The 25994-nt window shown below is 49.4% G+C and overlaps 1 protein-coding gene across 5 annotated transcripts in view; it reads right to left on the bottom strand.

Moving 5' to 3' along the window:
* Positions 1 to 25994, bottom strand: part of ACSL1 (acyl-CoA synthetase long chain family member 1) — a 38227-nt gene extending 12233 nt beyond the window's left edge. The window contains exons 1-11 of one of the 5 annotated variants that reach the window (XM_023757187.1): positions 25768 to 25994; positions 15118 to 15232; positions 11767 to 11831; positions 8659 to 8760; positions 8128 to 8227; positions 7774 to 7952; positions 3347 to 3379; positions 3148 to 3199; positions 2564 to 2637; positions 507 to 584; positions 361 to 438 (exon numbers count right to left, since the gene is read on the bottom strand). In XM_023757187.1, the coding sequence (XP_023612955.1) occupies positions 361 to 438; positions 507 to 584; positions 2564 to 2637; positions 3148 to 3199; positions 3347 to 3379; positions 7774 to 7952; positions 8128 to 8227; positions 8659 to 8760; positions 11767 to 11831; positions 15118 to 15232; positions 25768 to 25965 (1074 nt within the window). In that variant the 5' untranslated portion in view covers positions 25966 to 25994. The remainder of the gene's footprint in view (positions 1 to 360; positions 439 to 506; positions 585 to 2563; positions 2638 to 3147; positions 3200 to 3346; positions 3380 to 7773; positions 7953 to 8127; positions 8228 to 8658; positions 8761 to 11766; positions 11832 to 15117; positions 15233 to 25767) is intronic. The other 4 variants (XM_023757188.1, XM_014459106.2, XM_014459107.2 and 1 more) reach the window with 4 other exon arrangements.

Raw genomic sequence — 25994 nt, 5'->3', positions numbered from 1 at the left:
AAAGGTCAAGATCATCCTGCTTTTCCAAGGTCACTTAGAATTTTGGTGACAAAAAATTAGTCTTAAGCCAACTTGTGCATTTATGAACAAGCACAATAAGAAAACCGAGACTTCTCACAGAGCAGAAGCCTTTACAGAATGGTATTCATAAAAATTCGACTTTTATAGTCAATCTTTCTGGAATCATGTCCACATTCATATCCTTCAAAAGTCTGAGCTTCTAATTTTAAAATGAATGATTCAAGTTCAAGTATTCAGACTCAGAAAAAAAAAATTGTACTCCTTTAAATAATTAGCACCATTTCTAAAACGGGGCTCGGCAAGAACTAAGTACGGATGGCGGTGTGAGGTCAGACTTACCTGCATGAGCTGCTCATACATGTGTGCAAGTGGTAAAAACGAAATGTGTGTGTCACTGGCATTCAGGCCAAGTACCTTCTGTAAAACACAACAACTTAGAACACAAACAAACCAGCAAGCAAGGAAAACAAAACTCAGTGCCTTACCTCGACAACTCTTTCAAACATATGGGCAAGAGGCAAGAAAGAGATGAGAGTATCATCTGGGGTGGGATTGACAATGTTCTGTAAGCAAAGACACCAGCAGGCAGAGAGGCATTAAGATTCCAGCAATTTCCCACGTCACTTAGAGCACACGACCCCTCGACACTCGGGAGAAAAGGCTTTTGCTTACGCTCTGCACGTATTTCTCACTAAGGAGTGAAGTGAAAAGCAATACTTCAGTTACTCAGATAGGGTGGGGGTCATTTCTAATGACAAAGTGAATGCACTCAGGACTTTATAAGAAATGTTTTGCCCAAATTGGGATGCGAGGGGATCGTGTGCTCTAATCATTAATTATTTCAAAATTACAGTACCCTAGAACCCAGCAAGCTCAATTCCACCTCAGGGTAAGATCCAGCACAACATAGGCAGCGTGCTATGTTGTGGAAATATGAGATCCAGTCCAACGTAAGACAGCATGTTATGCTGTACTGGGGAAGCGGGAGAGAAGGTAGGAGAAACTGGATTTCCAAGCTCCTTTTATCTACAGCACAAGTGCATCTGGAGTATTTTAGTTTGATCAACAGCTTTACCATAAAGCCCCCCTCACCCGTGAAATACAACCCGGTTTGTTTAATGCAAGCTCTGGGCTGGCGCCAGGGATTTGCTTTCCCCTGACGCGCGGGTGGTGATAGGTTTGTATCTGGACTGAGTCCGGACATCTGGCTTCCAGGCCCGGCTCCCCGTGGCCGGCACAGCGAGGGTTTGCATGGAGTGCTCGTGTCGTTAGCCAGTCCTGAGCGAGCACAGGAGTCCCAGAGCACGTGATGTAGCCTGGACATGCCCAACCTGAGAGTAATTTCACGCAAGGATGACCTGCATCCAAACTAGTACTTCTCTGTGGGCAAGCGCTAGATCTAGCACGATCAGAAATCAGACTCAATGGTATTTACAGTTTTCAATTTTCCGATTTAGTGCAACAACGTCGTCTGCATTAGTATGATCAGAAGTTTTTACGACACTGCGAATGCCCCAATAATACAGAACTTTAAACAAAGTTCTATAACCATTTCTCTCATGAGCCACTGATGCACTTGAAGCTTTCTTTGAAGGCCCATTAGAAAGTGAGAAGTGAGCTTTGGTAAGGTAGTGAGGGTTGGCTCCTGTTTAGAAAGTATATACCAAGAGAGGGGTTTCGGACTAAGAGGGTGTGAGTGTAAGTGGCAGTGAGATCGACCTTCTGCACCAGCAGAGATGCCCATTCTCCCAACCCAAGAGTGCAGGCTCCTGCACAGACAGAACCCACAGAGACCGAGCGTGCACATTGCACAAACCGTGCCGAGGGTCTGAGACAGAGGCGTCGCGCTGTTCAATAGCAACTTCTAAAGGGCACGTTTGAAATATACCCTTGGTATTATGGACTGCATGGTGGCTTCTCCCCCCCAGCTCCCTCCAAACTCATATGCCGAAGGCCTAACCCAATGTGGCCATATTTGGAGATAGGGCCATTGGGAGGTAATTAAGGCTGAATGAGGTCATAAGAGTGGGGCCCTGATCCAAAAGGAACGATGTCCTTGTAAGAAGAGGAGACACCAGAGAACTCTCTCATGCTCCTTGTGCACAAGAGGAAAGGCCATGTGAGGCAGAGGGAGAAGGCGGCTGTCTACAAGCCAGGAAGAGAGCCCTCATCAGAACCCGAATTCACTGCACCTTGATCATGGACTTCTAGTGTCCAGAATGCTGCTGTTTCAGCTGCTGAGTCTGGGCTATTTTGTTATGGCAGCCCACGCAGACTAAGACACTTGGATAGCAACTGAAGTTTGAGGCTTTAGTCCTTCTGATAAAATGGAAGTCAAACCGACCATAAAAGTAATAATAACTCAAAACCTTCAGCAGCATCTAATGTTTCATTGCCAACTTAAGGAAGTTATTTTCCCCCACTGGGACAGGAGATAAAAGCACAAGACAGTCATTTCTCCCCTGCCTTTACCACTCTCATTCTCGAGGCCTAATGCCAACCAATGAACACGAAGAAAGATGGCAACATCCCAAAGGTTTACCTCTGTCACTTTCACAAACCCCGAGGCGTCGCTCACTATGTTCCGATGAGTGATCATTGCTCCTTTGGGGTTGCCTGAGGAACACACGTGAGCAAACAAAGTCAGAGGACAGAAACTCCATCCAGAAACGAACGACAGACACAGAGAACACTCCATAGCTAGGGCCTCAGGGGCCTGAGAGTCAGGTACATCCAGGAAAGCCAAATGCTGAGTCACATCAATTCCTGAGCGATCTGCAATCCTTTCAAACGAAACTTGGTATCGTAAACAACCTTTACTGCTATGGGCAAATTCTGGAGGGTGTGTGGCAATAAGAGAAGAAAAACCAGGAGTTTGTTTGTATTTCTGTAAATCACCGATACAGTTTGTCTCAGGACGATGGATGAAGTGTCACCTTCAATAAATGGCTGAGGAAATATATGACACTCAGATTCTGAGAGTGTCTCACAGAGTGACAAGAAGACAGTGTCTGAACTACTTCTGTCTCTTCTGCCTTCGGTCCACCGAAGTAACTCGTCCTCACAAGGGGGCAGGAGTACACACTGGCAGGTACCACTCAGAAGCAAGTCCATTGCAAAACTTACCAGTGGTTCCACTTGTGAAACAAATGACTGCAAGATCTTCAGGTGCTGGAGGCTGCAGCACAGTAAAGAAGGAGAAGAACACGGCATGAGTCAGAACAGACAACTGTGAGCCATAACCCGTCACCTACCATTCCTGCTCGTCTCCGAGGAGACTAGATAGTGGGAATGCCAGGGGACTGTGCAGGCCTGACAGTCTTACCTTGGGCTTCTTCCTGTTGGCTCTTCCCAGGTCCTATAGAAAAGAGGAAAACATCTTAAATGGACACTCTTCTCCATGTAAAGAAGAAGGTCACATCAGGTCCCTCCACCTGACTTCGCTGTGGGACTCCCTGGGGGCTGCTCAAAGACAGCATACATTTCCTATTACGTCAACTACGGCAACTTAAGTCAACCTGAACCAAAAGACATACCCACGGCTCCAAGAAGCCACTGTCCAGACATCTCTCTTACACAAGACTCTGTAAATGGCATTAGGATGGCCTTTGCAATAGGATTTACTCAAAAGACAGGAATCAGAGTGTTTTATGATAGATTTCCTGGCCCCTACTTCCTATTCTGACCTTCCACAAAACCCAGCTCCTGACCGTCACCAAAGAACTAGCTGTAGATGCTTAGCCCGGTCCCCAAACCAGAGCACAGCAAGGTACCTGCTCACCCAATCTGCCTAGCGAACACCTTCATCCAGAGAGAGTCAGTGTGCAGATTTCAGTGCCAGCCATTTCAGAAGCCCAAGTACCGTACTCCCCATGAGGAGTGGAGAAAAGACTTGGGAACTTCTGATTATCAAACAGGCCTGAATGGAAGATTTAAGGCCGCTCCAGAATGGACGTGAAGGTTACAAAGGACAGATTCGCCTTAGCCGGTTTGGCTCAGTAGTTAGAGTGTCGGCCCACAGACTGAAGGGGCTTAGGTTCGATTCCAGTGAAGGGCATATACTTCCATCCGCAGCCTGGGTCAGGGTGCATGCAGGGGGCAACCAATCGATGTGTCTCTCTCACATCGGTACTTCTCTCTCTGTCGCTCCCTCTGCCTTTCACTCTCTCTAAAAAATCAATGGAAAAATATCCTCAGGTGAGGATTAACAACAAAAAGAAGGATGGGTTCATTTAGGAGGCGCTGCGTATCCCAGCAGCTGCTCCCACCAAGGGTTCACTGTGACATTAGTCAGTTTACTGCATGAAGCAGTTCCTGTAACAACGTTAAGCTCTATTAATTTTTACTTATTTATATTTTAAAATATATTTTGATTGATTTCGGAGAGGAAGGGAGAGGGAGATAGAGATAGAAACATCATGATGAGAGAGAATCATCGATCAGCTGCCTCCTGCACGTACCCTACTGGGGATTGAGCCCGCAACCCGAGCATGTGCCCTTGACTGGAATCGAACCCGGGACCATCCAGTCCACAGGCCAATGCTCTATCCACTGAGCCAAACCAGCGAGGGCTAATCTCTATTAATTTTTAAAATGAACTCTGTATATTCTTTTCCTATGGAAATTGAACCGCTTGAGTGAGCACACCTAGATCAATAAAAATCACACGGGTGTGCGCAGGCCTCAGTGAGTTTCTGTCCAGCGCAGTTTTCAACAGTTTTTCATCTTCTTTTCATTTTAAGTTACATACATAGCAGATCGCTGACTAAACACAGGAATACTAACATTCAAACTGAAGCCAACTAAGAACTAAATCAATGAGAATTCCCTCCTTTTTTTCCCAAAATAATCTTCATCAGATCTAAATTCTTACTCATCTACTCAAAATTCTTACACAACTTCTTGAGATCCCTAATTCTTCAAAAATTGATATTAAGTCAAATAAGCAGTAGTCATATGCAATTTAGCTTTCAGTTTATTGGGAACTGTGGTAGGCAGTTAGACAGAGAAAGGTCGGTGAGCCAAGGACAGAAACTCACCAGGGCAGAAAGCCTGGGTGCCTAGCAACGGGCAAAACCGGAAAATCAAGGACCTCACCCCCAGGGTGACCTCTCCTCCCCCAGCAGATCCTGGTCTTGCGGTTTGGACCCCCTGGCCTTTCCTCCCTAGAAGACATAATGTCTAGGCCTCAGCTGTACTAGTACTTCAGCTCCAGGCCCAGAAAAGCAGCAAAACCCGCCCAGGACTGCTGCGGACCCCAGGACCAGCTGCACTGGACTACGCCCCCTGCCTGCCAGCAATCAGTAGAGACCCTGAAAGGACACACCTGAAAAGCTGATGAATATTCTATGAGACCCTCCCCTGGGACCGCCCCTGAAATCCCACCCTTAAAAGCTGTAGGAGGGAGTAAGTACATCCACACCTGCTCCCCCTTCCTGTCTCCTCCCCGCCCCTCAGGCCCTTTGCCCTCCCCTTCCTCCCTCCTAGCTCCAGGGCCCTTCTTTTGCCTCTGTAACTTGTTTCCTGACTCATTTCTTCCTCCTCTGTGATTTTCTAAATAAATGTTCTCTTTGGTATTTAGTCGTGGCCCTGAAATTTTTCCTAGAACTCAAGTACAGAGGTTGCTGAACCCAGGTCCGGTCTGACCCCACAGACCCAACACCTGGTGCCATTATGGCCACCAACAGAACTATGTTATCCAAACTGGTGCACTATTTGCCAAGAAAGCTTCATTGCCTGAAGCCTGTCTTATGTGATCATTTAGAAGAAAGCACAGTCATCATAAAAGTAAACAAGCTGCCATCTTCAGGTTCCAAATGCCAAAAAAGAAGAGCCATAAGCAAAGGAAACACTGAATTCAGTTAATGATTAGCACGCTGTAGTTCTAAGGGTGATGAAATCTGCAACCTACTAAAAATGTATTAAATAAAAGACTGATGGATGAATAGAGGGACAGAGTGAGCGACAAACATGTGATTAAGCAAATACATCAAAATGTTAATTGTAGACTTTTGGTGGATACATTGCCATCTACAGTACTATTATTTCAACTTATTTTCATGTTTTAAAATTTTTATAATAAAATATTGGATAAAATGCAAACATTCCAAATACCAATATTTCTATTTTTGATCTCACATAAATGTATAGTAATATAAACGTGATCACAAGATCAGCCATAAACCTAATTTTAAATAAGTCTGTGTCAACACTACTATTAGTGGGGGCCACATGCTAAGGTATAAAAATGTCAATCACTATTTTGTACACCTGAAACTAACATAATATTGTATACCAACTATACTTACATTTAAAAAGGTACGACAACAATGAAATCAACAGAGGTGTGAGGCGTCAACTAGAGATACAAGTAACAACTTTTACAATAAACGTAAGCTTTTACAAGACCAAGAAAAGTTCATTTCTTAAAACCTTAATCTTTTGCTCACAAAATTTTTAAAAACAAAATATGAATCATATTACACAGGTAAGTATAAAGCAATGTCTTTTATAAATAAGGATTTTAATATAAATTTTATATTATAATCTTCATTCACCCATCTACACTTTTAACCTTAAAATTACTTCTTTATCATATAGTAGTCAAAAAAGACAAAAAAAATTCCGGTGTGTGTGTATGTGTGTTGGGGTGGTTAGGGAGAAGGGGTGTGTGTGTCTGTGAGTAGGTGATGTGTGTCTGTGAATGTGAGAGTACTGTGTAAGTATGTGATGTGTGTGTGTGTGTGTCTGTGAGTGTGTGATGTGTGTGTGTGTCTGTGAGTGTGTGTGTGTGTGTGATGTGTGAGTGTGTCTGTGTGTGATGTGTGAGTGTGTGATGTGTGTGTGTGTGTGTGTCTGTGAGTGTGTGATGTGTGAGTGTGTGAGTGTGAGTGTGTGTGTCTGTGAGTGAGGCAGGAGGCTGTTACAACAAATGACAGTTTCTCTCTGAAGTTGAAGTTCCGCAGGAAAGGGTCGATAGATCCTATTTAATATAGCCTCGATGCTTTATAGAAAACCATACATAAATTTTAAACCCTATTTATAACAGATCCAGGAAAGCACATACTGTTTTCAGAAAGGGAACTGCTGGCTCTACTCAGCCTATTACTTGCTATGATGTGTACACACAAGGTCCTCCTCCTGCCCGCAACTTGGGATTGAACTCTAATTTCCGAGCCAACGGGGAGAATCAGCTTCTCACGTGAGCTGATGCCAAACAGGCAATTTCAGTGTGAGCCGCACTCATTTTCCCAGAGTGGTTACCTTTAACGTTGTGATGAATGTGAATCTGAAGAAATTTAGTATGAAAATAAACCAAATCCAACATCCCTGCTGGGAACTCACCAGGCCTCTACAAAAGCAATTCGGGAAAAAGAATAAGGAGGCGGATGTCCATACCTGGCTCCGTTTTAGACACAAATCAGAGAGTGAAAGGCATTAAAGCCTAAAGAGGCACTAAGCTCAGTCCCTGCCTGCAAGTGAACGTCACGTTCCTGCCTTCACTGGTGCAGCGTGTCGGGCTCTGGAACAAACGGGTGAGCCCTGCAACTCGCTGGAGGAGAGGACGCTGTAGATGGGACAGTGGCTCTGGGCGTGCACGTGGAATTCTTTTTCACTCGGGACAGGAGTTTCTGCTCCGTATGGCTCATGGCTGAGGCAGCCAGCCAGTGCTGAGTCAGTGCGGTCCACTGGATGCCACACCTGCGCCCAGGTGACCCTGGGATCCCTGCAGACCTGCAGGGCAGGACTCACCTCCATGGCCTTCATGCTGGTGATCTCCACCCCGCACTTCTTGCCGCGTTCCACCAGCTCGCTGCCATAGGAGTCCATGAGGACCACGACTTTAAGGCCTGGGGTCAGCTTGTTTTCTACACCCTCCAACAACAGGTTGGCCTTCTCTGGCTTGTCCACAAAAACCAGGGAGAGTTCAGCTGGAGAACAAGAGGTACAATGAGCAAGATGCTCTGGAAAATGGGCTTGACTGTATAATTTTTTAAAAGGTAGACGGACATTTAAATATAAAACCCCTTTCAAATCAAATATAGGCCAATGTAAATCACTGAATCTAACAACGAGGCCAGTGTCCGCCCAAAGACCACAACGTACCTTTGTTGACGATGTAAGTGATTGCTTCGGTTCCCAGGGTGTCGTAGAGGGGAACGACCACCATGGAGAAAGCAAAGCATCCCTGCTCAATGATCACCCACTAAACAAACGGTAAGGGCGGGGAGAGAACACGACACATCATCATGGAACCCTCCACGGAGACCACACTAGCTCTAAGTGCATCTACTACTCGACGCCAGGCCCCGAGGGATTCATAGGGAGGACCAAATACTAGGCCCTGCTTCAAAGGAGGTGCGATGTGCTGGGAGAACTGAGGCAAGTGTGAAAGATAATTAACGAGACAAGCCAGTGACTCAGAGCCCCGAGGGCCACCTTTCTGGGAGGTAACTGAGCTGCCCCTTGCAAGAGCAGCACAATTTGGACAGATGGACAGAAAGGCAAGGAGATCCCAAGAGCGGGGACTGCAGGATTAAAAGGGGGAGGAGGTCAGTGAGCCACTGGCTGGCCTGGAGGTCCCCGAGGGAGTGGGCACCGGGAGTCTGGCCGTGGGTGGGGCAAGCGGGGCATTACCTCCGGTCTGTTCTGGGCGAAGATGCCGATGTACTGGTCGGGGGCAGCCTTGAAGCCCTTCTGGATCAGCGCCGAGCCCACGCACTCCGACATCTCCTCCACCTGGAGCGGGAGGAGAACCAGCGACAGCTCAGGCCCGACCGCAGGAGCGGAGCTCGGACAGCGGAGCAGCACTGCACAGAGATGGTGCGAGCAGACGGCACCGGCACCTCGGGGACACATTCTGAGCAACACGGGCCTCCTCACCAGGACTCACTCCTGCAAGCTCTGACCTCAGGGGCCCTCCAGCAGAGCGACGGCTGCAGCCGCGGGCAGGGCTTCTCACCCAGGCCCGTTCAGACTCCAGTTTTACAAACACCCATCAAATTATAAAAGACATACAGGGACGCAGAATTTTTTTTTTTTTTGTATTTATAAAGAGCAGCAAAGCAGCCAAAACTTGTCATCTGGTATCAACACAGAAACAGCAAGTTTGGGGAAGATCTTTTTAAAAAATAAGGAAGTTCTTCTCATTGGGCTCTCCAATTCCCATTCTTGAGACTTTATTCTTAGGAAATAATTCAATCGTAAAAGAAGGCTTATAAATGTTTATATACAAAGACATATATTTCAAAATTACCTGCAGGGGTGGCAAGCCCTTTTTCTGCCAACAGCCATTTGGATATTTATAACATAATTTGTGAGCCATACAAAATTATCAACTTAAAAATTAGCCTGCTGTATTTGGTCAAACATTTAATTTACTAATCATCTGGTCTTGGCAGGGCCAGACCAAATGGTTCCGCGGGCCTGTACAGCCTGCGGGCTGGACGCTCCCCATCCCTGAAAAGTCACCAAACTGCAGGGGCCGAAAGCCACGGCTGGGTTAAGTACCGATGCACATCTCTGGGAAATGCCATACAGCGCGTACATATTACAATTACGGGAACCACACCAAACTTAGAGTATGTGCAACAATCCTAAGTAAAAATACACAAAAATGCATACTATTATTACAACCAAGTAAAAATAGGTAGATTTATAAAAATGAGGCAGGACTATATACTTGCCCCATCCTCTCCCCATTCCTGCCCAAATTAACTAAAAAAAGCTTTTAAAATCTTTAAAATTGGAATTCTTTCCTTTCTTCTCAGGAGCGCTCTGCGCTCACGCCCACACCTGTCGGAGGTCAAGCACACCTATTGTACCCAGAACCTGACTGGCTCTGCCCACAGGGCCTTTGTGGCTCTGCCGTGGGATGAGAGCGACACTGGTGAGTGGCAGAGGGTGACAGTAGGATGCTAATCACCAGCACACCCGTGGCTGTGTCACAACCATGGCTGGCACTGGGGGGCGGGAGCCTGGGACGTGCCTGCAGTGTTCGCAGAGCTCCCTGGGAAACATGCGTGACTTTCTGTCTCTAGAAAGAGGGTCCGTACTTTTCTTCAAAAGGGGTTGCTGCCCCCAAAGGTCAGAGCCCCCAGGTAGTGAAAAAAACCGGGAATGTACAAACCCAAAGTTGGCATCAGGTGAGTCCGGTGTCAGAAAAACCCAGCCTGCAATGGGGAGTTCTCGCTTCCCGCCGACACACGAGAGAAGTCATGTGGGAAAACACCGCTGTAGGTAACGCGACACAGGTAACCCAGGAAGCACCCGAGGGTGCCGTGAGGCCTGAGGCAATCATGCAATGTTGCATGTGCAACACAGACACTGTCTTTGCACCACGTGCAAAAAGGAGGGATCTGAAAACTACTATTTGAACACTATTATTTGGCTTTGGGAAGGCAAACAAAACAGCAAAATCCGTCCAGTCACGCCTACAATCCAGGCGCCACCGTTCTCGCCTCTTGGCCCTCTCGCTCCAGATACCCAGGCAAAGCCTTGGAAGCCGCTGGCCCTCAGATGAGGGAAGGGAAGGATGCTGTGCGCTGGTGTTGGGAGACATGAAGCTTGGCTCCTGAGCTGGCTCTGTGGCTCCTAACGACAACCCCTCCACATACACACCCCGGACGACAGCAACTGCGAACCACACGTCCACACAAAGCCTGGAAGGAGGAAGCCTGCGTGTGCTCACAGAGGCCCGGAGGCCCCGCCCCGGGAGCACTTCCTGGCAGCTGCACTGGGGACAAAGGCAGCCTGGCCACCACTGCCAGCTGCTCCTGTGGGTCCGCAGGCTCCCCTGGGACCATGGAGACGCATGGGCGGGTGGACTCATCGGAATCATGATAAAACTACAACTACAGTCAGTGTCCTCCTGCTCTGCTACCTGCCACTCACAAACACTACTGACCCAGCCGCACGTGGGGAGGGACAAGAGTGAGAACTGCCAGTCCCAGCGTCCTTGGCATTCATGATGAACACAGGCGTGTCTCTGAGTGGCTGCTGATGGTGGCCCTGGGGTTACATGTCGCAGGGGTCCCATGCTGCCAGGACGCACTGCTGAGCCCCACACCAGATGGCACGGACCCCACTTCTGGCCCTCCTTCTGCCACTAACCAGCTGGGACCAGGGGCAAGCCTATCCCTTTCTGGGACCCGTCTTCCTCATCTACAAATTGAGGGTTACTCTATATTGGGGCTTCTCAACTCTTCTAGAACCTCTCACGGCAGAGAGGAGCAGTCCTACCTCTCCACAGGTCTGGGGGAAGTCACCTGCTTCAACACATTTCTAGAATTTTATCTTCAAAATTATACTCTACTCCACAATGCACCCACATTGGTTCCAAAATAAAGCGCTTAAGGCCTGGCCGGATAGCTCAGTTGGTTGGAGTGTCATCCTGATACACCAAGGTTGCAGGTACCACCTCCGATCAGGGCACATAGAGGAATCAACCAATGAATGCATCAATAAGGGGAACAACAAATTGATGTCTCTCTCTCCCTCCCTCCCTCTCAATCAATAAAAAAGATAAAGTACTTTGAACCCGGAGCTAAATCACTTCACTAGTTTTCCCCAAATCTTTGTGTCAGACTTCCCCAACCGGATGCTGCATGTTTATCCTAAAGCTCTGAGCTAGTCAGGCACATACGTTCTACAGGGACCTTCCTGCCCGAACATTCGATGGCTCCCAGAACCCACAAACTGAACCACTACAGCTGTGCAAGGCGCCCACAGAGCCAGAAAACTCACCTGCTTGTAGGAAAGCCATTCATAGGGCTGGTCTGGCTTCCGAGAGCCCAAGCAAGGGCCGTTATCTACAAAAGGAGAAAGCAGTGGGTGTAACACGCATCAACATCTCAAGTTGTATTCCACCTCATTCTACACAGTCTCCGGCAGACTCTAGTCGTCCTCAGATTAGAAACAATGAGTTCAGATGGGAAACAATTCTCCCTGGGTTTTGGTTTGATTTTTTTGCTTGTTTACTTATTTCTATTTTGTTTCTTAAATGGGGCAGGAGAGGAGGAAATGAGAGGAGAGAAGGCATATGCAAAAGTTAGGAAATATCAGGATGTGTCCTGATTCCCACTTAGGTACCTAATAAGCAGAAAGAAAGACCCATATTAATTATGTTAATTATTCACGCTAAAGGCTAGCTCACTAATAAATATAATCCAAGTCACTAACATTTGGAATTACACATGTTCCTTTTTACGGGTGGGTCCCAAGCGAACTTGATGCTCAGCTGTAGTTGTTGAAGGAAAGGCTAATTCACCTGGGAAAAGCTGCCACATTCAGACGGTCAGAGTGGACCGCACACAGGAATGTGTCCTGAGGAAACCAGGCTCTACCACCAGCGGTGTGAGCTGGGCCTGCACAGCTCCTTCCCCGGGGCATCGGAATGAAGTCCGAAGCTCTGTCATCTCCCCTCTGACCGCGGCATCTTACACTTCCGCTTTGAGACCTAAGACATCTGGCTTCACCATTCTCTGTTTGAGCCAGCTGAGGGGTTCATATTTGGGGTGGGGACCTGGAGGAAGGGGGAGGAAAAGCAGAGCACGGTCCCCTCTGGGGCCCTGAGAAGTGGGGTGCGCGTGTGGGTTCCAGAATCCCGTCGTGAGGACTCAGGCTGTCCTGAGGCCTGGCTCCGAGGCCGTCCTGACCAGCACAGGAGAGAGTGCCAAGGGGCCTTGTTCTCAGAGCCTCTTCAATCGTCAGGGGCTGCAATAAAGGCCCGGCTGCCAGGGGCCAATAAGCGAGTCCCGGGGGTGATGCACAGAGCCTGGTTAACCAAACTGTACTGAGTGTTTGAGAACTGCTAAGAGAGCAGATCTTAAAAGTCGCCATCACAAGCAAACAAAGTCTGTAACTATGTGAGGTGATGGGTGTCAGCTAGACTCACTGTGGGAATCTGTGTTGTATACCTGAAACCAATATAACGTTGTATGTCAGCGTCATCTCCAAGAATAAAAAAGACCGGCCAAACACGACAAGTTCCACCAGATGATGTTTTCAGATGGAAAAGAAAATACATTGGCCATAAGAAATATTTCTTTATTCCTCAAGAAAAGGGGTGGGCCATCTACAGCCCGGGCCAATCAGGCCTGCCACCTGCTCTTGTAAACACACTTTTTGGAACGCAGCCTTACTCATTCCCTTACGTATTATCTAAGGCTGCAGTTGAACCGTTGAAAAGAGACCAGATGGCCCCAAACCCCAAAACATTTACTATCTGGCCCCTCACAGGAAAAGTTTGGGGATTCTAGCTCTCGAACAGCGTAGTTAGCTCCAGGCTCAGCTGAGGAACTTAAAATCCATACTATACCCAGGCCCTGCTAGGAACATTCCTGACATAATCGGACAGGGATGGGGCCTGGGCCTTAGTATTTTTCAACCCCCCCACCCCACCCTCCCTTTATGACCCTGAAGTGCAGCTGGGGATGGGAAGCACTGACACAGGGAACGCAATCTTTGCAAACCGCGCCCCGGCACAGCTTTGAAACACCAGGTCTAAAAGCTCCCGGCTGGCTCTGCCATCATTCAGCAAACTCCAACTCTCTAGCTCTGGTCACGCTCTCCTACGGAAGGCAACCTTAGGGTAGCCTCGGGGAGGCAAAGCTGGAATAAAAAGCTCCTCTGGGGAAAGAAAGAAGAGTAAAATAACCTGTAAAGCAACCCCTTCGATCAGTATAGGATAAAACACTGAGCTTACTTTTCTTCAACTTCTCCGAAACATTCATGTCAGTCCTCATTTTCCCAGTAGAGAAAGTGAGCCCCAAAACTTACGTGACTTGTCTTAACATCAGGGCACACTCAGGAGTATGACGTAAGTCCCCATCCTCCTAGATGAATCCTATCCTCTGCTAACAGCGGAAACAATGTATGTATATTTACACACATATGTGCTTTGTGGTAGTGGTAAATAACACATACACACACAGGCATACATATATTTTTTTTCATGTGCCCTTATGCTAGGCTGATTTACCTTCTATTTATTCTCATAGACAAACCCTTACCCTGATACTAACTCTGAAGAAATTTGTAAATTCAATATCTAGGAGTACGTTTGCTTTCCCTTTATAGTGGGGCTTAATGAATGTGCTGCAGGAACACTGGGGCGACACAGTGAACCCAGAGTCCCACTTGCCAGGGTCAAGTAAAAGCCAACGGCCCCGCTCACGCACAGGTCACAGGCAGCATGTGGGGGACGGAGGGCAACAGCACCACAGTCCGTGACCGTAAGGAGATTACAGTCTAACCGCCAAGAGATTTCAATAAAGCGTGGACCCCGAGGACCATTTCTAGAGCGGAACCTGGAACAAGCAAAAGTGAAGAGACTAAAGCAAAAGAGGGGTGGGGGGCGAGAGCATGTGTGCCAGGCTGTGTCGGTGCTGAGAGAAGAGGCGGCTGCCCTGGTCAAGGAGCAGCGCTGACGGGACAGAAGGAGGCGGGTAACACAGGTGCGGATGCTGGGAGGGGAGGGCGACACCGCCCTTGAAGGAAGGGGATGGAAGATGATAGCCCAGGAAGGTGTTAGAGAAAAGGAGAAATGCAACCTGAATTTAGAGGATTAGTAAGACTATGTCAAGTGCCCTGGGCTGGGGTAGGAAGAACAGGCTGTGTGATGGGTGGGGAGGGGAAGTGCCCCGTGAGGACCCGGGAAGAGGGCTGGAAGGGAGGGCAGGTGCGGGGCATGGGGTCTCTGCTGCCCCGTTGGTAACTAAGGGACGCCCCATGTCCCCAGGGCCCCGATGAAACACTGATTCCTGGGGGACGTCAGCATTTATTTCTTAAAATATGAGTCTCCTGACCGAGAGCTTTGAAAAATACTGGGCCAGGCCCAGGTAGGCAGGTCTCGTGACTGCAGAGAAGTTGGCCCATAATGAGCTAATGTGCGTGTGACTGTAAAATACATGACGTGCTGAGCACTTTGACGGTGGAACCTGCTCTGTTGCCACAGGGACCGTGCGGAGGGGCCAGGGAGCGCAGGGACTCACTCCGGAGGGGTTATGGGAGGAGAGGGAGGCCTGGGGGACACGAAGCAAGGCCACTCCTGAATGGAATCCTTAAGCGTCAGCACATAAACTCAGTAGTGCTTACTCGACACCTGGATGCCCCTCTGGAAACCTTCGTATACGGTTCTGACGTCGTCATAGAAATACGCCATGGGCTCGTCACTGTCCAGGAGCGTGGATCTCCGAGCGCCATCACTGCCCTACGGAGAAAGACAGACAGATGAGCACGCGAGAAGAAAGCACTAAAAGGAACAGCCTCACGTGCCCGCCCTGACCCCCAGGGCCCTGGGGAGCAGCTGCCCCGTGAGCAGGCGGTGTTTGCTGAATGAACGGAACTGAGGGTGCGGCAGGGGACCCGTCCTGTGTCGGCTCTTAGGGAAACGACCTGCCATTCAGTTTCGTTTCCACACGTTATCTAAAGTCTTTATTTTTTAATTGAGGTATAGTTGACCATATGCTCTTTGCGATCATTTCCACTGTTTCCCTTTGCCAACTGCACTGTAATTGGCTGGGTACTTCGGTTTCTCAGAGCATCTGCCAGTTACGATCATCGGCGACAAGACGCAGGATGTGCAGACACGCCTGTGCACGTGTGTCGTGCGCACTCACAGCTACGCAGAGCTGGTGCCGCGGTGCGCCCTTCTCTGCGCTGTCTTCCCCGCTGGCTCAGTGAGCACGCTTGCCCAGCAGACTCCTGACCAGCAGCCCAGTCATCTTAAGGGGCAGCTGTTCTCACCCTGTGAGCTGCTGCGCCCTCGGGACCTCAGACACTGCAAGGGGTCCAGATACCCATAGGAACGCCAAGCGGGCCTTAGAGACTGAGGAGTCAAAGGTCAGCTACTGTGATGCCAGAGCCTGCAATTCCTTTTAACTCCAGGGAGGGGCCTTCACAGTTGCAGTGGTCAGGAAACACTGTCTTGGGGAAATCAGACAGCCGGTACCAGGACTTCTGGCACCACGAGAAAGGACTGCTCGAACGTGGGAGAAGTCGCTGCTGGCCTGAGGTGTGAAGAAAGGAGACAGGAAAGGCTTCGCGAAGAAGAGACACAGGCCTGGGTCTCGGAGAGCAGACCGGCTGTGCAGGCAGAGCTGGTGGGAAGAACCACGTGGAGACCCTCCCTAAGGTAACATGTTTGGGTGGATTCCTTTTCTTGTTGTGTTTTTTTAAAAGTATAGTTTTTAGTTGATCTCAGAGAGGAAGGGAAAGGGAGAGAGATAGAAACATCAGTGATGAGAGAGAATCATTGACCGGCTGCCTCCTGCACACCCCCTACAGGGGGTTGAGCCCACAACCCGGGCATGTGCCCTGACCAGGAATGGAACTGTGACCTCCTGGTACATAGGTCGACATTCAACCATTGAGCCACACCAGCTGGGCTCTTGTTTTTTAATTATAATTCTTCTCGTCACCTCCCACATGCTCTCTTTCCTCCCCTCCAAGTTGTCATTTACATAGTGAAAAATTTTTGAGTAACACCAAGGAAAAAAATGACGAGCCCCTATTACCAGTGTGGTGAGTCCCTTCCAGACTTTTTTCTATGTTTTTACATTTATATACCTTCTTTCAGTTTCCACTAAGCGCTATATATGTGTATTTAAAACTAAAACTGCTAATAATTTTCTGGAGTAAATATCACCCAGTCATATATTCCTATCTTCACACACTCTTCTCTAACTTGGCAGAAACTTTCTCATACCTGTAGCCACGGTGCCAAATATAGTTAGTAACTACAACACGCTACTTTAGAAAGCAAAGCAGTTATTCTCCGTGTGCATACAGATGGAAATACAATCATGCGTCATTATTGCTTAATCACTAAGCCTGTTTTTCCTCCTGTAAAATGGGGATACCATGTGTCCATGTCCAGGGTTATTTTCAGTTAAACTACAACTTTCCTGTTTCCTGTAAAATATGAGCATGTAGACTCTTACTCAGACACCCTGTTACATGCCCTAACTACAATAACAGTCCTTCTTAGCCAATGTCTTTGCTACATACAATATTCAGACTAAAATTCAGAAGCAATTTTGTGGCTTTGTAGTAAGATTCAGAAAGCTCTTCAACCCGGGAAGCCACCAAAAGACGCAGGGCATCGTGACTGCGTGACTGCGTGACTCCGTAGGAAGAGAAAAGGGATGAGGAATTAAATGCCAGAGAACCAGAAGAAGAAAAGGCTAAGAGGAGGAAGAGGTGTGAAAAGCCTCTGCCGTGAACAAAGGCCTCCTGGCCGAGCTGCCTGCACCGGGGCCTGGAGGCACAGGCAGCCTGGCCTCCACAGGGAGGGCCTGCGGACGCTGCTCAGTGTTTTGTCTACAAAGTCCAGGCCCCCTCACTGCCCCCAGGCCCTCTGCTGAGTCGTGCCCACACCTGTCAACCCTGAGAAGATAAGAATCAGGGGCTAAGACACAGAGCTCGCTCTGGAGGAGCCTGATGCGTGTCCTTACGTGACCTGAGGGGCTCCAATGAGCACCAAGAGCAGGGAGGAAGTCAGAGTGAATAGACCAGAGCAGCCTGGAGTCTATGGAGCCCGGCTCGCCCTGGAGCCGAGGCCTCAAAGGATGACCAGGGCGATGCACTGCCCTTGTAAGAAAAGCATGTCACTAGCCCTTCGCCAGATCCCCCGAATGAGAAGCTCTGGGGCTGTGGCTCAGCAACCCGCGCCCCCCCGCCCCCCCCACCCCGAGAGATCCCAAATCCACGTGCAAGTGGGAGAACCACCGCCTGGAGGCCTGAAGGTCCCCGCAGGGAAGTGGTGACGATGGGTGATGCGTGAGAGAGAAATCCACAAGGAGCGTGAGCAGTGCGGAGAGCAGGAGGGGAGAGACTGGGGACATCCACAGCCATGGGCCTGGTCTAGGGCAGCGGCACGTGGGAATGGGGAGAAGGTGGGCGCGGGAACTGTATGTGGAGAAAAGAAGGGAGAGTTGGAGGACTGAGAAGACAGTGCTTCCATTTTATCAAAAACAGAAGACTGGGACCTGGGGGTGGGTTTGAGAAAAGAGAATAAGCTTAGCTTTCGATATGTGGTGACCATATCCCTTCAAGACAGGTCAACTTCCCCAAGTTCATTTTGGGAATCCCTGCTGTAGAGTATAATTTGATAATAGACTTCTGGCTAAACAAGTCTTCGGTTGGGTTAATTTTTTGGTGGCATATAATCCTCAGGACTTTGGGAAACGTGGAGGTGAAACAGTCAAACCAAAGTTAAAGGAGTTCATTATATTCCAGGTACAGCCATCCTCTCAACAACATACCCTGAGGACAAGGTATTTCTTATTATTCTCGTTCATTATATCCCAGGTATAGCCATCCTCTCAACAACTTACCCTGAGGACAAGGTATTTCTTATTATTCTCGTTAGCAATTAGAAGAATTAGCTGACGTTTGAGGATGAAGCAGTACATGGGTTCTGTGCCAATTTTAGGCCTAGGGGAAGAGGGGGAAAGGCCGCATTGCCACTTGACTGTGTGGAACGCCCCGTAATTTCACGAGAAGAGATGGGATGAATCAGGGGTGGCGGAGACCAAGCAGCACCATTTGTGCTTTGAAATGTGTTGCTCTAGAAATGACCGCATGTTCCCGTAAAGATCCATTTTCGATGCGCACGCATGTGGCCATGCTTCCCGAGCGAAACGCTGCACGCAAAGACGAGGTGTCAGGACCTTGGTCACACCCACAAGGGGCGAGGGATTGGAGCTGAGTGCTGGGGAGCACGTTGGTAGCAACTGGACTCAAAACATCTGCTTGCGCCACAGAAATCGAGCCATTTCAAAAGCCGGGGATTTAATTCTTGGGTTATTCAAGAACGCATGCCTATTTTTAGGACCGCCCACTTAAATAAATAAAAACCCTTCAAATTTGGCCTTCTGGACTTCTGATATAATCTGCAGACTGGGGGTGGGGATGGGGGTGTCAGTTTTGCTCAAGAAACAGGTGAACTAAGCAGATAACCCCAATCAAATGTTCAAGAAATCAGTAAGACTGTGAGTCAGGGAGGGTTATGGGCCTTTTATTTCTTCTGCTGTGCACTTCTTCATTGTGGCCATATAATTTCCCAGTTTTGTTAAAAAAAAAAAAGAAAAGATGGTGAGTGAAACCCCCCAGTCAAACCAGAGGCTCCCCATGTGAGCTGGGTTAGGAAGTGCAAGTTCAGACTCCGCTTGGGGGCAGCAAGGGCAGGGCCTCGGCGAACATGAGTGTCAGTGGTTCCCAGACTAGAACCATAGCCAGCAGCTGGCACAAGGAGCACCTGATGATCAGAGGCATTTGGGGCCACTCCCACACTGAAATGCAAAAGCAAACCACATCCTTGAAGACTTCTGGGGGATAGGAAGGCCCAAGCTTCATAAATTGTGGTCTCATGCATGTCCATCTAGAAAATGGACATCTATGTACAGGCCACAACTACCCCTCTCCTTACCCTGCTCTTCCCTCTACGGAGAGGGGTGGGGGCAGGGCAGGAAGAGGAAGAGGAAGAGGAAGGGACACAGGTAGGAGGGGAAGGAAGAGAGCGCCGAGGAAGAGGAGAACCCAGTAACTTCTAAAGAAACTGTTGAAGACTTGGCTGGATTTTAATGTTAAATCCATCTGGCAGGGGTGGGGGGCGATGGAAGCAGCAGGTAGAACCACAGTCCCAGGGAGTAAAAATGACTCATTCTTTTCTCTTCCCAATATCCTCCATGTGAACAGACTCCTCCAGCCCTTACACTCCATAGGGCGCTCATGGCCCAGACCACCACCACCTGCTTCTCTCTACAGCAGGGGTTCTCAACCTTCCTAAAGCCGCGGCCCTTTAATACAGTTCCTCATGTTGTGGTGACCCCCAACCATAAAATTATTTTCGTTGCTACTTCATAACTGTAATTTTGCTACTGTTATGAATCGTCATGTAAATATCTGATATGCAGGATGTATTTTCATTGTTACAAATTGAACATAATTAAAGCATAGTGATTAATCACAAAAACAATATGTAATTATATATGTGTTTTCCTATGGCCTTAGGCGACCCCTGTGAAAGGGTCGTTTGACCCCCAAAGGGGTCGCGACCCACAGGTTGAGAACTGCTGCTCTACAGACAGGCACACACCTCCTTTTCCATCCAAGGGCCCTGCAGCGAGGCCTCCGGCTCCCAGTTCTCATCCCAGCAGCACCAGATCCCCGAAAGGTCACACTAGGGCCTTGAAGGGCCAGCCCACAGTGACCCTCCCGCCACACTTCCTGAATGACAGTGGGCAGGACATGAAAAGCATACCTAGACTCCCCATATGCTGAGCCGTAAAGGCCACAGGGTAGCCCTGAACCCTCAGATCCACTACTTCCGCTCAGCATCTAACCAGCTCACTTCCCGAGATCCCTTGGACCCAAGCGAGCACAGAGAGGGCAGGACCATCACATGCCGATCCCGCCGGCGTTGCCATCTGACGCAGGAGAGGGGCAGGCGAGTGTGTGTTTACTGAGCGCCTGCTGCAGGCCAGCCAATTTGCAGAGGAGAAAACAGACCGAGAGGGGGGCTGTCTTGCCTCGGTCCAACATCCAAAACGTGGGGGAGCCGAGCTTCAAGCCCAGCTCCTCGGCCGCCTGGTAAGTTACGAGACTTGTCTGCGCTTCACAAGCAGGTTCAAACGGCCACGCATTGGTCCTCTCGTCTTTGAGAGCCAGGCCCCGGCCACTGCTGCCTGCCGGGGTGATTGGTTCCTCGATGCTTTCCCCAAATCCTCTGAGCCTTTGCACTTTGCATTCTCAAGCTCCCACTGTCCCCATCAGAGGATTCCCTTAGGGATGGGGAGGCTGGCAGTATTAACAAACTGGTTCTACGCTGCTACACACACCTCAGAAGGGAACACAGTACCCCCACCCTGGGAAAGGGGAGAAAGTTTAGAGCCACAAAGTCCAATCCCCCCCTCCCACACACACACACTGTCCCAGCACCACGAGCCGGCCCGGGCCCCTCCATACACCTGCCATTTAGAATGTGTGAGGCGTCCCTCACTCCTGAAGCGAAGGCTGCAGGGGCCAGAGCCCAGCGCGGCACTTTGCGGCCTGTGAGAGGCTGGTGTGACCTGGGATCTGTGTCCAGAGGCTGGGAATGCCTACGTCCGTCGTTTTCCACTTGGCGCACATTGAACCTGCTTCGGGGAGGCTATTTTTAAACTTAAGTAAGCATTACAGCCTTAGCCAGTTTGGCTCAGTGGATAGAGCGTCGGCCTGTGGACTGAAGGGTCCCAGGTTCAATTCCGGTCAAGGGCATGTACTTGGTTGCAGGCTCCTCCCCAACCCCGGCCCTGGTCAGGGCTCGTGCAGGAGGCAACCAATCGATACGTTTCTCTCACATCGATGCTTCTCTCTCTTTTACTCTCTCTAAAAATCAATGGAAAAATATATCTGGGGGGGAGGGAGAAGGATTAACAAAAAAACAAACCAGCCTTCCAGCCCACATTACGGCCCACATGCTCCCTGCTGGATGAAGCCGGGAAGTGGCATCATTTCTACAGAATGACATGTGCTTTCAGACCCGCGTCACCGTATTCCCATACAGTGACCTGGGGCTTTTCTTCCCGGTAAAAGGAACCCAGGATGTTTTTTTTTCTAAAACAATCCCCCTCCCTGCTTGGAATTCCTGAAGGCAGCTACTTGGTACTTCTGTGGCCTGGTCATGGCACCCAGCTCAGAAACTCCTCCCCCAGCTCCCTGTACTGCCCACCCCTCATAGCCCATCCACCCAAGGCCGCTTCCCATGACCAGCAAACCCTCTACCACCGCATTCGAAAACACTAGTCGCTTTAAAGTTAGTGGACAAGTCCAACAACATGTGGAAGCCCAGTTGTTTCCTATAATGTGAGTTTAGTAAGAAAAAGTAAGTTAGCCAGGTTTTCATAGTTATTAAAAAGCCCAAGGTTTTAGAAAAGGTGCAAAAGTTACCCACCGGTATAAAAGTGCTGCTGGCTGCACACTCCCAGAATAACACATCTAAGCAAAAACCCCTCTAAATACCCTCTCTCCAGTCCCCCGGCCCCCGGCCCGCCTTGTTGAGGGTGTAGGATGAGGAGAAGGCGGAAGCTCGCGGGATCAGCTCTGGCTGCTGCGCCCAGGTTGGACAGCTGTGTCCCTCCCCGTCCTCACTCCCATTCCTGACAGTTTCTGATGGATGTCCCACTGTGTGCAGAATCCCAGACCCCATTCTGACCTAACCTGCCCCCCCTTCCTCCTCTCATTTCCATCACCACCTTCAGATCCATTTTCAGAAGAGCCTGCTCCTAGGATCAAGAGCTCTAGCCTCTGACCCTTCAAATTTATCTAGAAAGACCCAAATTTTCCTTCTTGTCCTTAGTTATCGCCCCCTCCAGCCACAGGTACAATACATAACTTTACTGTAACGAAGGCAGCACGACTGAGCTGTGCACCTGCCACAGACTGGCTGGTACAACTCCACCTCCTTGGACGGTTGTTTTCTCATGAGCACAACGTGAGGGTTGAACGAGGAGACCTTTACAGAAGAAACTGGCATTTACTGAACACTTACTGGGGGCCAGGGAGACCCTCTGCGTATCTCCACACGGTCCTCTTACCAACGTGCTGGAGGGAAGGCACTGGCACCCTGAAGGAACCTGAAGGTCAGGAAAGGCGGGAGCACTTGCCCAAGGCTGCCTGGTCCCAGCAGAGCAGCGGTCCGGCCTCGGCCACATCTTTCTGCCCCTGGTCCCTTCCAGCTCCAACATGCTCTCCCATGTCCCTACTGCAGCCACCGTGGGCTGTGCCCTGACCAGTCCCTCATGGTTTCCAGTCACTCCAGTGAAGATCATCTTCACTGGGGGGCCTGGGGACCACAATCCCAGAGAACAGACTGAGACCAGCGGAAACTGGGAAATTCCCATGATCCCTTGGGAAAGTGATTGGGGGGAAAAACAGACAGACACAAGTATAAAAATTTGCTTCTAGCGTCTGCTCAAAGTCATGGAGCAGCAGTAGCAAACTCCCTTCGCAAGACGGACTCCTTCCCTCACCCGGGGAAAGGTCGGCCCCCGCCTCCCTGCTGCAGGCTGGGGAGCTGCCGGTGCAGGCGGAGGGACACAGCTCTCCAAACAGGATGCTGAGCAGACCACGCTCACAAATTTAAAAAAGACATTGGGTTGCCCGGCTGGTGTGGCTCAGTGGCTGAGTGTTGACCTAGGAACCAGGAGGTCACGATTTGATTCCCAGTCAGGGCACATGCCCGGGTTGTGGGCTCCATCCCCAGTGGGGGGCGTGCAGGAGGCAGCCCATCAATGATTCTCTCTCATCATTGATGTTTCTCTCTCCCCCCTCCCTTCATCTCTGAAATCAATAAAAATCTATTTAAAAAAAAAAAAGACACTGGATTCTGTTGCTAGCACCCGCTTCCCGGTCCATTCTACAGTTTATGTCTTGATCGCCTTCCTGCACAGGTGCAGAGCGTGAGCGCTAACGTCCTCTTTACGAGCCAGATTTGTGAAAGGAAATTTCTCAAGCTGTGACTTATAAAAGACCTCAGTGCTGCGGCTTTAAAAGAGTGTAGCTGAGAAACAGCCAGTGTGGGCAGGGATGAGATGCAGCCAAACCAAAAAGAGCAGATTCTCCTCATTTTCATATCCAGTAGAGTTTATGGGGAGAGGAGGGTGAAAACCGCGTATGTGAAACGGGAAGTGGGGGTGAGCGTGGGGACTGGCACAGGGTGCTCGCTTGTTTTCTAAGTAGGAGCGAAGCGACAACATTTTCATCGGGCGACCAGCCCCTGCCAGATACACAAGCTCCTGATTAATACTTAATGGAATGAATTAAGTTCCTCTTTCTGCCACAGAGTCCGTATGATGAGTGCGCTCTAGACAAGCATTTATAACTACGAAGTATCACCCAAGGCTAGTCTCAAATCCAAAATTTTAAGATCTTCTTTTAGAAATGCAAAGCAAATGTTGTAAACCCAAGACCTACAAATTCTGAAAATTTCAGCTAAATCCATTTCTAAGAAAAATCAGGAAGCCTATATACCAGGTAGTGAAATTACAGATTCTAATTTTCTTTGTGCTTATCTGTAGTTTTAAACTGGTCTACAGAGAAAATGTATGAGTATTTTAGTAAGACTCAGTGACTTCATGCTAAGCTGGAACTTAAAAATCACACTGTAAGTGCCTCCACAATTTCTCATACAAGAAATAAGAAGTAGGCACTTTTTACAGTTACTGCTAAATTATAAACATCTTTTTTTAAAAAAAAATATTTTTATTGATTTCAGAGAGAAAACGAGAGGGAGAGAAAGATAGGAACATCAATGATGAGAGAAAATCATTGATTGGCTGCCTCCTGCACGCCCCCCACTGGGGATCGAGCCCACACCCCAGGCATGTGCCCTGACCGGGAATTAACCTTGACCTCCTGGTTTGTAGGTCAACGCTCAGCCACTGAGCCATGCCGGCCGGGCTAAATTATAAACATCTTAAATCTGCACTTGCCAAGGCCTCTTCTCATAGTGAGGGCAACGCTGCCAGGAGACATCAGGTCCTCTGCTGGGAGAGAAAAAATGCCCCAACCCTCACTCGTATCTGTTAGAAAATACTAGATTCTACTCATCATTGGTAGGTGATTAGCTGAGGTGAAACATGAAGCTGACCTTCTACACAGACATAAAGTATCTTAAAGCCATCTTTCCTCAGCAGTTCACTCCTTCTATTTTTACATTTTGACATGAATAAAACTGGCGTATCTTTTATACCTTTTAGGAGTTTCACATTAATGAATCCAAGAAATTGTCTAAAAGAACTAAAATCCTCTAAGTACCAAGAAGCTATATTTAGAAGGGCACACTCTCCCTCCCCCACACGCCTGCCCGCCGGGAGGGAGGCCTTTCACCCACATCTGAGAGCAGGAGTGAGGCAATTGGCGTTTTACAACACTGTTTTTCATATAAGTCGAAAGCAACGCGCACTGGAAATGCACTCGGAGTGGGGCAGGAAAGGAAGGAGGACAGCGCAGAGAGCAGGGCAAGAGTCACCGCTGAGCACGCGGCTCCTGTCCCCTCACGTTTCTACTGACCAGGGGAAGGTTCAGAGGTGGAGGCAGGAGCAGAGCCTGGGAAGGACGGGGGAGGCATTTCGATTTCCTCGGCCATCCCACCATTCAGCCCGAGCTGTATTACGAGGGCACGCTCTGCTCCGGTGTATTTTCCTAACAATGACAGCATGACCTCCCGTTGCCCGAGGGATATGCAGCCATGGCACTCAGCAGCAGGCGCCCCCCGAGTGTCCTGTCGTAGCTCTGTGGCCGCGTTATTCTGGCAAGTTCTATTTGAAATCCCAGAGTCCCTTTCAATGGCTGGGGGATGTGTTCTAACTTTCAGATACAGCACAAGCGAAATCCTTCGGTCTGACATGCGTTTGACAACCCTCCCTCTTCTCTGCTGGAACATAAGGCCTGGAGAGCTGGGGCTCGGCCTGTCCCTCCTATCGCAGAATCTTGGGGTGACCGCAGTGCCAGTACAAGGGAGAGGCTTGGGGACTTCTGGAATGAGCCCCTGCGTGACGATGGGCAGACCCCCAGCCAACACCACCTCATCTGTCCCTCTGCCCGACACTCTGGCCTCCACCTCCATTTACAATCATCGGCAAACTTGTTTGTTGGGTCCATCTTCCCTTACAAAGCACCCGCAAGCAATCACGTCTGACAGGCGTGGCTCGTCTGGGAAAAGGCAGGGGAAACCCACAGGCAGGCCAGCCGTCCACTTACCGCCACCTCCACCGACTGCATGGAGAGGTCACATGGCGGCTTCAGGGCCCTGGGCCGCGTGGCGTACCAGAAAGTGGTGAGTGCAGCGAACGCGCCGAAGCCCATGAGCGTGTTGGTGGGAAGCGTGCGAACGTACTGTCGGAAGTCAGCCAGCTCTGGCATCCGAAAATACCGGAACAGCTCGTGGGCCTGCATCATCCCGTGCCGGTGGTGCCCTACGCTGACTT

This window comes from Myotis lucifugus, unplaced genomic scaffold (genome assembly GCF_000147115.1).
Source record: "Myotis lucifugus unplaced genomic scaffold, Myoluc2.0 scaffold_102, whole genome shotgun sequence".
Taxonomy (NCBI): domain Eukaryota; kingdom Metazoa; phylum Chordata; class Mammalia; order Chiroptera; family Vespertilionidae; genus Myotis; species Myotis lucifugus.
The sequence above is the reverse complement of the archived record's forward strand: the minus strand, read 5'-3'. Positions and strand labels throughout refer to the sequence as shown.